General features: G+C 38.2%; 1 protein-coding gene across 4 annotated transcripts in view; it reads right to left on the reverse strand.

Annotated features, from left to right (window-relative positions):
- The window catches only part of LOC135218291 (integrin alpha-PS2-like), a 620,750-nt gene that overhangs the window by 58,979 nt on the left and 546,230 nt on the right, over positions 1–15,541 (reverse strand). For 3 of the 4 annotated variants that reach the window (XM_064254504.1, XM_064254503.1, XM_064254505.1), the window contains one exon: positions 10,936–11,301. The exons of the other annotated variant lie outside the window; for it this stretch is intronic. In XM_064254504.1, coding sequence (XP_064110574.1) covers positions 10,936–11,301 — 366 coding nt within the window. The remainder of the gene's footprint in view (positions 1–10,935; positions 11,302–15,541) is intronic. 4 annotated transcript variants of the gene reach the window in all.

Genomic DNA, 15,541 nt, shown 5'->3' on the forward strand with positions numbered 1-15,541 from the left:
GTATGCCCTTTGCATACTCCCTAGAGGTTAATGCGTGATAGTGTCAGCTGGAATCCTGTCGGCACTGAAAGAGTTGGGAGGTCCACACCTTCCTGGATGAGAGCTAGGAAAAGAGGGGCTGATGATGAGTGGGGATTTGTGGAAGATATAAACGCAGAAAAGAAATGAGTGGTAGAAATTTCAGAGAAGCCCCCTGAGTCATGCTACACTGGAGGCGATAGTGATATATAACGTGTATATATATATATATATATATATATATATATATATATATATATATATATATATATATATATGTATACACTTTTTTAAGGAGAGCTGGATGTTTTGGCCATTAGTGCCACCAAGGCTAAACCTAAGAACTTTTCAGTGGGTGGGTACTGGATTTAATTCTTACTTGGTCATCGTATATTAAATATAATACGTGTATACTTTAAACTTATTTCTTCTGCTTTATGTCTTTAATTTACCAATAATTGTTCATACATAATGATATTGTTATTTAATGAAACACTCTTTATGTAATATTTTTGGGAATATTTTTTTTATCTACAGCAACAAATAGGTTTACAAATTCTGTCATTTTTAAGATGTAGTGCTTTAGTTATACTTAAATCACCAACAGCCATTTTAGGAGGAATTAAATTAGTGGGTGGGCAATTTATTTTTGAAGTTGGGCAGTCACCCACCCAGTTAACATGTTACGTTTAGGAATTTCAGTGATCACTGTTCTTTCTTTTTTTGGGAGCCCCCATGTTTGGATTTTGATAACAAATTACAATATATATATATATATACATATATATATATATATATATATATATATGCATGCATAACTTTATATATGTATAATATATATAATGAACTCTTTGAATATTTCTTCTCCATTTTGTACAAAACGTAACAGAGTAAACAATAGGTGTAGGTAATCGACATGAGGAATGACTACAGCAGCGAGAGAAATTTAAGACAGCTATTCTCATTGACTTCCTTGCAAGAGTTCAATCTAATTAACCAAGTACTGAGTGTTTCCTTCAACATTTTATAAGGCAGAAGATAAGAGAGGTGGGTGTATAATCATATAATGGAAGGAGACAAAAAGCCTGGAAAACATAAGAAAATGCACTCATTGCGAAAACAGTAACTCAAGTTTTCTAGAGAGAGTCAAGGACAACGAGCGGTCCAGCCAAGAACCCGACTCGAATCCTTCAGGAATAAAAGTAATTCACGACCTGAAGAAACACGATTTTTCTGAAAAAGGGACATAGAGCTAAATGACTAACGCATTTCTGATAACCCCTCGCTGTTATAAACAACGTAGTTAAATAGTCGTTTTGAAGTCATAATGACCATCAGCAACATATCCTTATTATAAATAACAGACTTTAATTGTGAGCGCCCGAAAGCAAAAAAACTACAGGAGCACCAACAATGCTTGATAAACCCACACTTCTATCAGTATACTAATCCTCTTAACCCTGCAGAGAGCAAGGTGTAGCCAAAATTTTGCATATTTTATACTTTTGCAATACAATTCTAATATCAATAATGATACTGGACTGACCTTAATCACTTGGCCTAGATGTGATCTGATTTAATTCTAGGTATGGAAAAATGCACCTATGTTGTAAAAGGAAAAGGACGGAGTGACACAGCGCATTCTCAAACTTTCGCTCTCTCCGTAAAAATCCTAACACCACAAGTTTTATATAGCTTACTTTCGAAATGGCTGAAGTTACTAAAGGCCACAGTCCACATCGGAAATACTGACAATGTTATGAGCAACAATGGCAATTGCAGTTGTAGAAATATGGGACAAACTGAAATCCTGTAACCCTGTGACTAGAGCTCAACTCCAGGTTATGTGTCACACACACACACACACACACAAAGGCTAAATCCATTCGGTGGGTTTTGCTGTGCTTAAGCGTATAATTTGGAACTTTACATTCCCTATAATAATTCCACTGATTCACATTCTTATGTTAATTCCTTCAACTGCCCAAGTTTTTCAGCGTCAAAATCTGAAGAAGAAGAACCATGTGAAGAGCAACAATGTTATTCTAAACGACGAGGAATTTCAACGGCAAGAACACCCGACAGATGCAAAATCTAGACCGTCCCCTCGGACTCTCAAGAGCAGAGTCAGGACTGAGAGAATTCTCGACTTCGCTGAAGTCTATCATTGAGGACGCTTTCTCACAGGCAATTAGACGCAGCAAAAACATCCTTAGCCAATTTAATCACCCAAGTCTCAACCAAGGGCAGTCTATGACCCAAAGGGTCATTGAGTGAATGCTCCAGTATAATGATATCGTGATGAGAAAATATAAACGGAGAGAGAGATCCGTGAGAAGAGGTTAATTGAAAAAGATTTCTTAAAGCAACAGAAATCACAAACGAAAAATAGAAATCGTCTCGGCGTCCGAAAGATTCTCCTGCTTGATCTCACGGGCAACGGTGACATTGCGCCATCTATATCAAATGGCATAGTTAATCATGCACCCCGCAATATTTACAAACAGATCCAGTGGATATCTCGAGAGAGAGAGAGAGAGAGAGAGAGAGAGAGAGAGAGAGAGAGAGAGAGAGTGGGGTGGGGGGGTGGTGTCTTTACTGAAGAAAAGCTTTCCCATCCAAGAGCGAAAGCGCCTCATCTCAGGAGGGGAAATGACTGAAGAAAAAGAGGCATAATGAGTAGGCGGTGGATATAACAAAGAGAACCGCAACTATCATTTCTCTTTTACACTACTCGAAGGGAAAGAAGCCACCATAAAAATAGAAGAAAAAGAACGAAAAAGCATAAACCTGCAACTCCTCATTTATTTACTTTAAAAAGGCGATCCAGAATGAACCTGACCACTTCATGGCTACTTTAATTATAATGATCATAATGATCAATCCCCCGCCCCCCGTTCCCAGGAGTGAAGCTTCACTCATTAAGGAACAAATTCCTCTCAAGCAACGTCATCCAAGTGAAAGAAAAATAAAAACGAGAGCTTATCTCCACGGAAAATGATCAAATAAGATTTTATATTTCTGGATGTTTTATACTTAACCTGAACTACAGTGAATTTATGTCCCACGGAAGCCTTTAAGCCAATTTGTATCAGTTAACCAATACTACATAACCTTGATATTAAATGCTTAAAAGAATGTCTTCCCTTATTTATTTATTTTTTCATATTTACATCAACAGACCTTAAAAGAGGACATGTAAAAGAATAACCTGCCTTGCCTATCAGCTCAAGAATATAACTCATAGTAACAACCAGTTGTCAGCAATAAATTTTCATTTTTTTGTTCGTAATTTGCAGCGACTCTAGATAGATTTCAAGATCTTTCGGTTTTGTCATCATACAAAAAACAGCATTGGTGTCATTCTTCAAAAGACATTTATAGCACTTGACTTTATTTTCATTTTGCATTTTCTTTTAGGTGTAATTGTATCCATCATTAGAGAGAAGAAATGGGAGAAATATGTCACGACGGTTTTCACCTGATGAATACTGGAGAAAAAAAAAAAAAAAAAACTGACTTCAAAGCATTGTAACCAACCTACAGACAGCCCGCTGGTTCAACTTCACACAGTTTTGTTGTGGGGCGAGATGCGGCCCACGAAGAGGATGACCTGGGGTCAAAAGGTCACAGGAGATCCCGTATGAAAGGATTGTTTATAATATAATAAACATCTGACGCTGAAGTCTGCATGATGTTGACTGAGAATCGTGACAGAAAGCTGTTGGAATTTTATATTTTAGAGAGAGAAGAGAGAGAGAGAGAGAGAGAGAGAGAGAGAGAGATCTTTAATTTCTAAGAAACAAAAAGTTGTCAGCCGTGATGTCGTTCACTTTAACAGCATGTGCTAGAAGGGTTTCAGAGAAGATACCGTCTCTCCTGTCATGCTGATATGGTCCTCAGTTCTATCAAGATATCTGGAGCTCCAAATGCTCTAAAAGTCAAAGACGAACTTTAATTCCAACCCACAGGAATGCTGTGCCCACAGCCTGCACAGGCGACCTATGAGGCGAAAACAAAAACCTTTTTATTTCTGGTGAATCTGTCGTTGGGGCCCAAAATATTGAAGACAAGTGATCCTCCGATTTTTCAAACAAATCAGGAAAGTTTACAATTTGAATATACTACATTTCACTAAACTGCCGTCGTTTCGGCTTCAATACTTGGGCGTTATGGAATATTTTAAAAATCTAAATTTTTGTACCTTTGACGCGTTTATAAAAATCACCGCCTCACTGAAAACTGACAAACACGTTTTGAGGTCGATTTTGATAAATGATGTCACGCCTATAGAAACTTGGAACAATACATGCTCCATCTAGATTCCCAACACATGAAAAGAATAATCATGAAGACAAACAACAGGTCATACAGTTTAAAGAGGAAACAGCAACTTTTTTCTAAGCAACATAGAGAGTACAGAAGTTCCAGGTGGCGTTATGTGCGAGACGACTCTGTCAAAATACAAGAGGAAACATCTGTGTTGCGCCAACCCAAATTGAATCCAACGAGTGCTTCACTTATTCCCCGTCAAAATGGCCGGTCCTTTTACTTATTCTAATGAAATTCAAACTTTCTTCTGTCACCTTTTCTTCTTGAGCTTCCCATCGCGCCACTCTCCATCTCAAGAAAATTTTCGGTCGCTATACTGTTTCTTTCGTGGAAGCCGCGATTGATCCAAAACAATTCTTCAATAAGAAAGGCCTATCTAGTTCTGTTTTGAAATCGGTCGCTTGCACAAGCCTAGTTAAAATGAATCACGGGATAGCTGATTGCAACTCGGTAACTGCACTGTTATACTTAATGTGATGAAAATTAACCATTCTCGATGGGAAACAAAGATGGCGATTGCTCGTTCGAATGAAGGGATGGACAAGAACTCTTCCTGAAGTAGGTTGTTCGGAGTTAGTTGCAACAATAATGTCTTGTCTTGTCTCAGTCTGGAGAAATTATGCGAAGGTGTCTCATAGCCATAACGATCATCGAGCTCGTTAGAGGTCTTCGGGCGGTTCAAAGAAGAAGAATTATCATAGTAATGGATGAAACGTGAACGTGCGCCTCCTGAGCTGTGTCATTTGGGCCGAGTCGGAGGATGGTGATGGCGATGATGATGATGATGATGATGATGATGATGAGAACGACCTTTGTGCCGAGAATAACCTCCTCCTCCTCTTTCTTCTCAAATACATTCTCCTCTGACTGTTCCAGTCACTAAAGAGGCACTGTGATGGTAAACAAAAAAACAAAAAAATAGGTACGAGAGAGAGAGAGAGAGAGAGAGAGAGAGAGTGTAGGTCGGCCGAAAAACTTTTCGTGTTCACTTTGCGGAAAAAAATTGTCGTTCAGTTTGAATCATAAAAGATTTACTAATCTTTCACTGCTTACGTATAATCAAACTTAGAATTTTATCCACTTAAGAATACGGGCCACACCCTGAAAATAACATAAGTATGTCAAACAAATATTAAAACTGAATATGCTTTTCCGTTGTCTGCTGAAGGTTTTTTTTTTAATAACTTGGAAAGGAAAGATTTTTCAGATTGTGACAACCATGCAAATGGACATTTTGACAAAAGTAGAGTTCCACTTCCTATGAAAAAGCGTGTTTTTGCTTTTGTACAACAATAACCAGCACAATTTTGAAGTAAATGGATGTTGAACGCATATGCAAGTCAGATATTTCTTCGGCAGTCGTAACAGATTCCTAAGTTATTTACCGGTCCGACGAAAGAGCCGGCAAATCATTTCGAAGCCCGACGAGGAGGCAAATTGTGTTTTTGAGAGAAGTCATCAGACGCTTTTGGTTTCTTGTGGAAGGGCGCACATACAACTCTGGAGAAAATGACACTCTTGCGTGAGCCTGGAGGAACTGTCAACAAGGCATGCCATAATGAGGAGGAATTTCCAGCGGTTCCCTCTAAGTGGAATTCTTAAATGCTTGTAAAGGTCTGCAAGGAAGAGCCCTGCTATGTGACTTAAATGTGCCGGAGAATATTAAAACAGAACTTTGTACAAAAAAAGACCGGATAGAAAATTCACGGAACATCCACGACGTAACAGTGTGCCGCGATTAGAGAGAGAAATGTCGTTTCTTGACAGTTTACTACATTTACATCACAATATCGGCTCAAATCTCTCTCTCTGTATATATTTTCACCTGTGGATATGTGTGATAAACGAATCACGTGCTAAAGTGATTATAATCATATATATATAATTTATATATATATATATATATATTTTATATATATATATATATATATATATATGTGTGTGTGTGTGTGTGTGTATGTATGTATGTATGATGTGTATACATATACATATCTCTCTCTCTCTCTCTCTCTCTCCTCTCCTCTTCTCTCCTCTCTCTCTCTCTCCTATATATATATATATATATATATATATATATATATATATATAAATTTATATAAAGGTTTTTCTTGCCACGAAGGAAAAAATGAAAAAAGAGATAGCCAAGTACTTTCGGTCCTATTCGGACCCTTTACTGAGGCAAACTGATTTCACAAAGAACAACACAGTCAAAAGAAGGCTTAATATACAAACTGACACTACCAGATTAGCCATAAGGGCGATTTTCACTATACAGAAAGAAAGTCGATAATAATTGCAACATTATAGTATTTGGAAACTGTGAAGAAAAGGGTTGAAGCAAAATATATTTTCTTTGCAATGAAAGAAAAAGGGAAGTTGTGGGGGCAGCATAGGATCATTAGGGCCTTGACACTGGAGGAAGACGGGCGTGAATGAACCACCTGGTTGGTAATTAACGAGCTACAGAGGGTCATTTTACAGCAGCTCATTTCAGACGTATTAGTGTCACCTTAAAGAGGAGGCCTCATGAAGACCCACCAAACGGACTTCATTCCTGACATCAATCAAAGACTGAACCGCCTCCCACGTCAAAGGAAGACCTTCGTTGTCGACGCAGAAAGAAGTGTTCCAGATATCAAAACATACAGAAAATGTCACAGTCAATGGAAGAGATAAAGAGATCTATAGCAACGGCGAAGAATGAATATATTTTGATCAACATGAAGTAGATAAAAGTATTTTTTGCGCAATATTCAGGCATCCAACTCCAAATTTACCTAAGGATAATTTCTGAATAAGAGTTTCATTACCAAACATTTAGGATTAGCCGCCAGTATATCAATGAAAGATTGCGATACTGACAATGATAACGAAAGGGCGGTAAAAGGGTCACCGAAATACGGCACAAACAAAGACCCAGGACAGTTTCAGTTTCTTTTGGATCCGAGGATGGCACAATCCTCAAGCATTCCTCTCCGAGGAGCACTCGAGAAGATGGGGAATCTGCACAAGAGCTCCCAGAACAGTTCCTCGCCTACGCCCACTGACATTCCCAGTGTCTGGAGTCATAACTTTCTTTTACAAAGCTGATGGGAAGCATTTCCAGACCTCTGAGAGTTGCGGAAGGGCACGGACACGGGCATGTGACTAGCCCTATGTCAAAAGGTGAGGCAGGGTCACCATGCACCGCTGAAGACACTCTGTTACCTGTCTGCAATAGCAACCCAAAGTACCCAAAGGGGTGTTCCCTCTTCGTCTTCTCCTTTATTCTCTCTTCTGTTTTCTTGATGGAGCCACACCTCTCTTCTCTGACGCCTCGTTCATATTCGTCTTCTTCGAAACACCCCAACATTCGCTTTTTTTTTTTTTTTTTTTTTTTTTTTTTTTAAAGAAAGCGACTTCACTTATATAATGACAATTTCTTTTGAATCGGGCACAATGGAAAACATAGTATATGAAAATTCAATATGCTCCCAGGCGGTTGTGTTGGAAGGAGTATCATAGTCATAATAATCAATACGAAAATTGTATATACTATTCCTGTCGTTCTAATTTTGAATGACTCCATTACCCAGTTTCTTGTTATTTCAGTTTCTTATTGTCTGGCCCTTTTCTTACTTATTTTGTCCTCGCAAAGTCCTCTTATCCACTGATGCCTCAAAATTTGACAATTTACAGCAGTTTTATGATAAGAGGAACATCATCAACAGCAAACAATAATAATAAAAATAATATTGGATATGACCGTGCACAACGGTATGTAAAATATAGAAGTACATTTCGACCTCACATCGGGATCGAATCCTGGACCTCTTGGTTGGAAAGACGTTCGTCTCTCACCAGAAAGATATTGGTTCGATCCAGATTAAAAGAGGAAATGAATTTCACCAAGAATTAAAATGACAACGCATGGATATTAGTGATTCATTACATTAACCCACAGACATGAAACAGGAATCATGCAATTGCAAGGATAAACCTTCCCGTTACTAATAAGGAGACATCGCGAAATGTGAATTCTCACATAACTAAAACTGGGGAATGAATAAGAAGGAAGAAACCTCAGCCGAAGCAGAACTCGGGTATTTCCAAACGTTAACAATCACAGAAATGTGACTTGAACTAACAAAAACGACTAAGATGGAAGGCAAGTAGGAAAATAAATTTCTGATTGTTACCTGCGGAGATGCTTTCTTATTATTAAATTGTATCGCCCATCACAAACACTTCAAGAATCACTTTCCTTATAATATGGCAAGGCGCCAAAAAATATTTTATTTAGCAACAGGACATAGAAAAGACATAGTATCTGCACACTTCAAGTTACATTAACAGCTGGAAAACATCAAACAGGAAGAATGAGAACTGAGTTAGGATGTATTTTCATAAATCACAGAGACCACAAAGTATCATGAGCTTTGCCCTCTCCACTTATTTCATAACAAGGAGATGCTAAAATGCTAAAACAGGAAAATCTTATTGCATCGCAAGTAGAGAGAGAGAGAGAGAGAGAGAGAGAGAGAGAGAGAGAGAGAGAGAGAGAGAGAGAGAGAGAGATTAAAATCAAAGTAGAAATCGAACAAAAGTCATCCTAACTTCGGTAGTGTCATGAATATTAATCATTTTTAAATTTTCCGAAATATGAAAGCTGCAGTTTCTGTGACGTCTCTCAGAGACAAAAGCTATTAATCAGATGATGATAAATTCTGTTTCTAAAAAGGTAAGAACGACATGATTAGTGACAGTAATTAAATGGAAAAGAAAATTATGCAAATTATACAACGTGAGTCTGAAGCCCTGAAACACCAGCCACTTCCTTTGGCTCTAAAACTTTGAAGAAGAAGAGCAACTGAAGGTGGAACTAAACGAAGAGATTGACATCCGTAAATACCCTACACCATCCGAAACAGCGGCCAGATAATGGCTACCATTTGCCTTGCAAACAATGTCGTTACCTCTTGATTGGCAATCACGCCAGTCTTGATTAAGTACGACTAAGACATCGTTTTTCGTTCATCTGACGCATTCTTTGCTTTTTTCACTGACAATTTCAAACCGGGATCTGAATCGTTGACTTTTTCCTGTAAGTGCGTCATGTTCGGCTTTAATCGCCTTTTTATGAACCTTGAATGGAAGGGCATTCCGGACCGGCTTCAACCAAGCAAGATCTTTTCTCTCTTCAACCTTTTTATAACTTTGAAATCTTAACGATGCCATCAAAAGAGTCTTTTTGGCAATATCAGTAGCACTGCTATTCAACATTAAAGTGCTCACCTGATACGCGAGCGGGATTCAGTCTGTCTCGAATTCGTCAGTTCACATTGAACAAAATGTGATTATTGTTTTTGCTCATGAAAAGAAAAAACGGAAGAAATTTGACTTCTATTTAGGTAACTAATGCTTTAGAAATGAGAGGTTAACGAAACCAGGAACTATTTGCTTGAAAAATACAAGTAACATAAATATATGGCAATACAATAAACTGTAACATAACATCAAAAAACAAATAAAGCTTAAATATAAAGTCATATTCAAGTATAAAATAAATATTCTGATATAAAATCAAAACATGTAAAGCAAATTTACTTCACAGCCAAAAGGAAAGAAAAAACTAAGTTAAACAAATCACAAGGTATATTACAAAAGCAAACAATCAAAAGCAAAAAGCAAAAAAATGAAAGCAAACACTAGTCTCACAAATGACACAGAGCACACAACTAACTAAAGAGCCTCCTACCACAAACAAAACACAGGCAAAGCAAGATAAAAATAACAGCAATAATTAAACATAATCATCACAAAGTTATGAAGAATTATAAATGGGACACAAATTTCAAGTAATCCGACTTTTCACCAAACAAAGTTTGAAAATATTTGGCTAAGAGATATATTCCAAAGAGACACTTATGTACTTACCAGAGACTGAAAAGCATATCATGTTATATAGTTCAGGGGTTGCTACAAATACAACAATTTCATGTCATTGAAAAGAACAGCTGCATAATGAGTTTCAGAGAAAGCAGAGACGCCATACTAAATACGATACTACGAAGAAAGTGACAGAAATGGACTACTCTGAAAGATAAAAATACGTGTTAATCCATAACAATGAACTGGGTCATGGCGAATACCTAACACTTGATGCAGTAACATTCAGGAAGCCTTACATCAGTCCAACTTACAGAGTTTCTCAGAGCGTGTTGCCAAATGTTTAATACTGATCCCATTGTGTGAAGGGGCGGCCATCTAGGGTTTTTGAGTTAGAATCACTACCTGGTAAGGCGACCTTACCACGAACGTATCACATTCAATAGCAAAAGTTCTGGCAATACTTTCATCTTTCGCCGTTCCACAACATTGACGTGAAGCGTTAGGTCTGCTGGTTCTCCTTTACTAAAACCTCCGGCCACTGCTAGCCAGTGGCCAAAATGATCTTTTGCAAAAGGAGAACGCAGAGGCAAATGGCGAGGCTTTCCATACCAGTGAACAACATCGAGGGACAGATTACAACACAGATGCCACATTAAGTTACGATGCTGAACAACTTGGCTGATGCTCTCGTAGCAAGAGCCACTCACACACTACCTTTCCAGTCAGGTTTCCTTTGGTGATGGCACCCCGGGGGACCCCTACCACCAGGTCTTGACCGGGCAGGCCATCAAATTCCCCAACGGCCATGGAGTAAGAACCGTAGGAAGTTTCATCTAGGGAATCCTGCGTCAGGTTCCAGATGTCGACCGCCTCATACCCTTCATAAGCCCTGGGTTGGAAGAGGAACCCAGACTGCTCGAACCATTCTTGCCAGGTGAGGGGCGGCTCCTCCACCTCCTCCTCCGGCTCCTCGCCGTCACGGCTCTTACGGGACTCGTCCCTTAAGCCTACATACCTTCGCAGAGCCAACTCTCTCAGGCTAGGTGGCTGCCTCTGCTGCTGTCTCTGATTTTGTTGGCCCTGCAGATACTGTGTCATCAACTACTACAGTTTAAATAAAAGGACTCAGCGGTTCAGTGACCTGTCATACCCTGATATCTGTTTGGTTCAAGGAAAATTCAGCCGCCGCGTCAAATCAGTCAAGGTATAGAATTAGACAATCGCCATAATCATGTACAAAATAATACAGCTCATTTATCTGTTATACAATCAGCAAGGTGAAGTAGTATCAAGATTTCTGACTTATTAGAGTAGTGATGCGAACATTTTCTAAGAAACAATTTATTTCAATATTCTACTTTTACATGATACTGAAAACGTTTTGGGTGAATTGAAATACAGCATAACATTTCACAAGAACGAAAAGCCGCAATGAAAAAAAAAAAAAAAAAAAAAAAAAAAAAAAAAAAAAAAACTGCACGGCAAAGATTTTGAGACGTCTAGAAGAATAGTAGTAAAAAGGCAACCGAGGCTGATTACAACTGAGAATACTTCTTTCATTACATCAGGCCAAATACAAATGTGGAGAGCAACACGTTTTCACACTGCAATTATAATGACGGCCGAGTTTCTTACAGGTAAATCATGAACTTTCAAAGCAAAATAAGAAACAGGTCACTATGAGATTGAAAAAAAAAATGGAAACAAAAATCAACTATACAAAACTACAAGTGAGGATGAAATCAGGAGAGACAAGAAATGATCAGTGACATGCAAATTGTTTAAAAACTCACTTACGTAGTTCGAGAATGAAATTAGCCGCTCAAATATTTCTTCAGTCTTGGCTTAGTGAAATACTGAATTTCTTTCGATGGACACACACACACACACACACACAATACGAAGCAGGTTAGATGTACGAACTGAAATTTCATCTCCCCAAAAACAAACCACAAACTCCGGCACTGTTTTCAAGGAAAAAGTTCATTTCAAAATTCATCCAGTGAGGGGCGGATTTTCTAAATGCTGCTGTAGCTCAGCTGTAGACCTGACACTCAGCTTCTATGTTTGAACATGACAACATATAAATAAATCATTTTAAATGGAGCAAATTTACATTTGTACAAACAACTTGCATAGAACCGTCAGTAGCAACACTGCAAACTATAAACAATACCTCACAAATAAGTAGAACTATGCTTCCTTCCAAAACCTCACAGCGTAAACCGACACATGTAAACTTCCATGCCACTACAAAGACAATTACCAACATACTAACCTTCAAACATGACGATCTTATTAAACCTGCACAAATAAAATGTACGGCGTAAAGTAACCTTAGCTAGGGGACAAATTTGTTATAAAACTCTCCTTCGGAACACAGTCCTATCCCACTATTTGAGGTAATACAATATCGATACATCCCTCTGTATTCAATTACCGCCACTTACCCCTTTGCAAAGCAATACTTCATGCTGAGGACAAACTTTTTCGTGCTAAGTTGAATTAACCGCCCATCCATCAATCACGTTTTTCATGCATCGTTGACTTTAGAGAGGGGAAGCTCATAGATGCGCCGCTTAAGTACATAACATGGTGTTACGGTTGAGTAAATCTTGGCTCCCCTTGTATTGCTCCACACATTTCTTACTACCAGCGGAGGACACTATGCTCGTCGAGTGGCAATGAACGAAGTCATCGTAATCTCGACTTTGCCCAAATCAACCAAAATAGACATCCACTCAACCACATAAGAATGTATGTTTTTATGAATGGTTGTGGCATTCACTGTTACCGTATATGAATTCTAGTCATCTCAAAGCAACCTAAACAAATCTGATATTGTGACGTGCCTCTGCTCATTGGTGGTCTTCTTGTACATCGCATAAGTAAGGCCTTTCAGTTGCACCAGAGGTCCTTTTTGCACGAAAACAAGTGCAATGAAACAGTTTTGCTACAAAATGTTCATATAGCAATTTTACTATCCTTTTATCGAATGCACTATGCAGACTTTAAGAGTAAAATTTCTCGTAAAACTGACATTGCATAACAACTAAGGCCAATTATTTTTCTCCTATACTGCGTATTGACTCTAGAACGCTCTTCATCCCACTGATTTTTCTCATGATGCAGCATAACAGACAAGCTATACATTACTTACACGCCAGGGCCCTGAAGGAAAGGAACAACTAACCCTTGGCTGTCCCAGAAGCCGGAAGCATTCATAGTTTTGTAGGCAGCAGAAGCAAGCAGCAGTCACGACACCGATGATCTGGTCCTTCCGATTCGAAACAGACAGGGGGACCGACAAAGAACTGCCACGCCACAGGAAGAAAGATCACCAATAAGCAACAACACTGTCCAAAAAACTACACCTTTGTTCTTACGGTGTATCTCCATCATATCGAAGTACCAGTTATCAAACAGAGAAGAGTGCTCACCACTTCGCTGCTCTCGCCCTCATTAAAGCAGCTAATACTTTAGCAGTACATCTACATACTTCCCAAGCACGGCTGTTCTCCAGCGAGAAAACGCCCCATGAAAGTCACATGCTTATTTCTACTGGTTGCATCAAAGAGGAAAACAGTCATTTTGCATTTGGTCGGCGGAAGTATAGGCGTGTGATATGATGTTAACATTTATCATGTAAGTGGTACCTAGAAAATTTCAACTATCTAGCACCCTGATGGGCCAAGGTCTTTGGAATAATATCAGGGTTTAGTGTCAATAATTGGTTGGGATATCTGAAATAAAAACGTTCAAATTTTGAAAATTTTTTTCCTTCATTTTCATTTATGGCCAAAGTAACTGTTGGCTAAATAAAATATAACTCACATTAACTGACTATTCAATCAATGTAATAAATTCTGCTACCATTCTCAATCTCTATTACGCCATGCAATTTAACTGTAATTCTTGCGTTCACGAGAACATTGTAATTCAAGCTTAGTAGGAAGAATTTTTTTCTGTGATTAAAGTTATGTCCTTTTGCATTCTGATAATATGCAACTGTATCACTCATTTAATATCCTACACCCACCTTCTGAGCATTTAAAAGAAGATACTGTCAACTAAAAGCACATTGTCAGTATTTTCTAGACAGTATTTTTTCATTTGTTGATTTGGATATTTGGATGTGAGCAGGTACACTTCCTGCACGGCTGACCCATAAGCGAGAGAAACTTAGATAATTTGCTAGGGCTTTATCAAAGGATATGCCATCGATGTACATTTTAGAGTGAATTGCAGTTGGAACTGACATTAAAACCCCAACTGTGGACTGAATTGGACATTTGATCCATGTTGCAATTCGGAAAAGTATTAAAATATCTAAAATGAGATATCAACATGCGCGTACCTCAGCTGTTACTAATCTCTGAGTATCATGATACTTCCAAAGTCATTTGCAGTTTCACTGATGAATGTCGTTCTATTTGTATGTGTATGTTCAATTTCATTTCTGCGAAGAGATTTTTCCCATTATTTCATTCTACGATGCATTGACGATGTTTTCGTTTTCAGATAGCATTTTATCTTTGTATATAGACTTTTCTATTGATTTTATTCTGCAATTCCTGTCATATCTTTTTGTTTCCTTATGTCGCTGATTTTGCTCGACACATTTTGTCTTGTCTGATAACATTGCTCCATGTGGTTTTTTTGGGAGGAATACCAACATTTTGACTCTTTGCTGCAATAATTTTGATATTTTGCAATCACTCAATCTTTGTTATTTGCCTGCTATTTTTTTTTATTTGGCTGCTATTTTGATGCAAGTTCCTCCTTCGGTATTTGCACATTGCAGTTATTCTTCGCCCTTTGCCTCTCATTTCTTTGTCTTTGGAATCAGATATAGTATTTCTGTCTTTGAGGCAGTTCATAAGACTAAGACCAAAATATAAGAGAATGGTGACGGAAAAATGACAGTACTATCATGAATGAGCGCTGGGCATCAACGAAGGAAGAAGTTCTACAACTACCTGGCTCTCATGAGAGGGGAACGTCATGTACGGGTCACTGAACCTATGTGGAAGGTGTTATTTATATGGCAAAACGAATCAACAAATGACAAAAACCTTAACAAGGTATCTACAATAGCTGTTCATATAACTCTTTTGAAAAAAATGATCTAAAGTTATTTAAGTCTCTAAAATATTTGAGGTTGCCAGCGTAATTATATAAGACAGCAGCAAACACCACAGACGTCAGGGTATGTACAGTTTAAACGCACATTCGAGACCACCATGATCACACTTATTAAAAAGAAAAGATAAAAAAAAAAAAAAAAAACTCGGCAACAGAAAGCAGAGGCAGCAGGATA

Source organism: Macrobrachium nipponense, chromosome 9, assembly GCF_015104395.2.
Source record: "Macrobrachium nipponense isolate FS-2020 chromosome 9, ASM1510439v2, whole genome shotgun sequence".
Lineage (NCBI taxonomy): Eukaryota > Metazoa > Arthropoda > Malacostraca > Decapoda > Palaemonidae > Macrobrachium > Macrobrachium nipponense.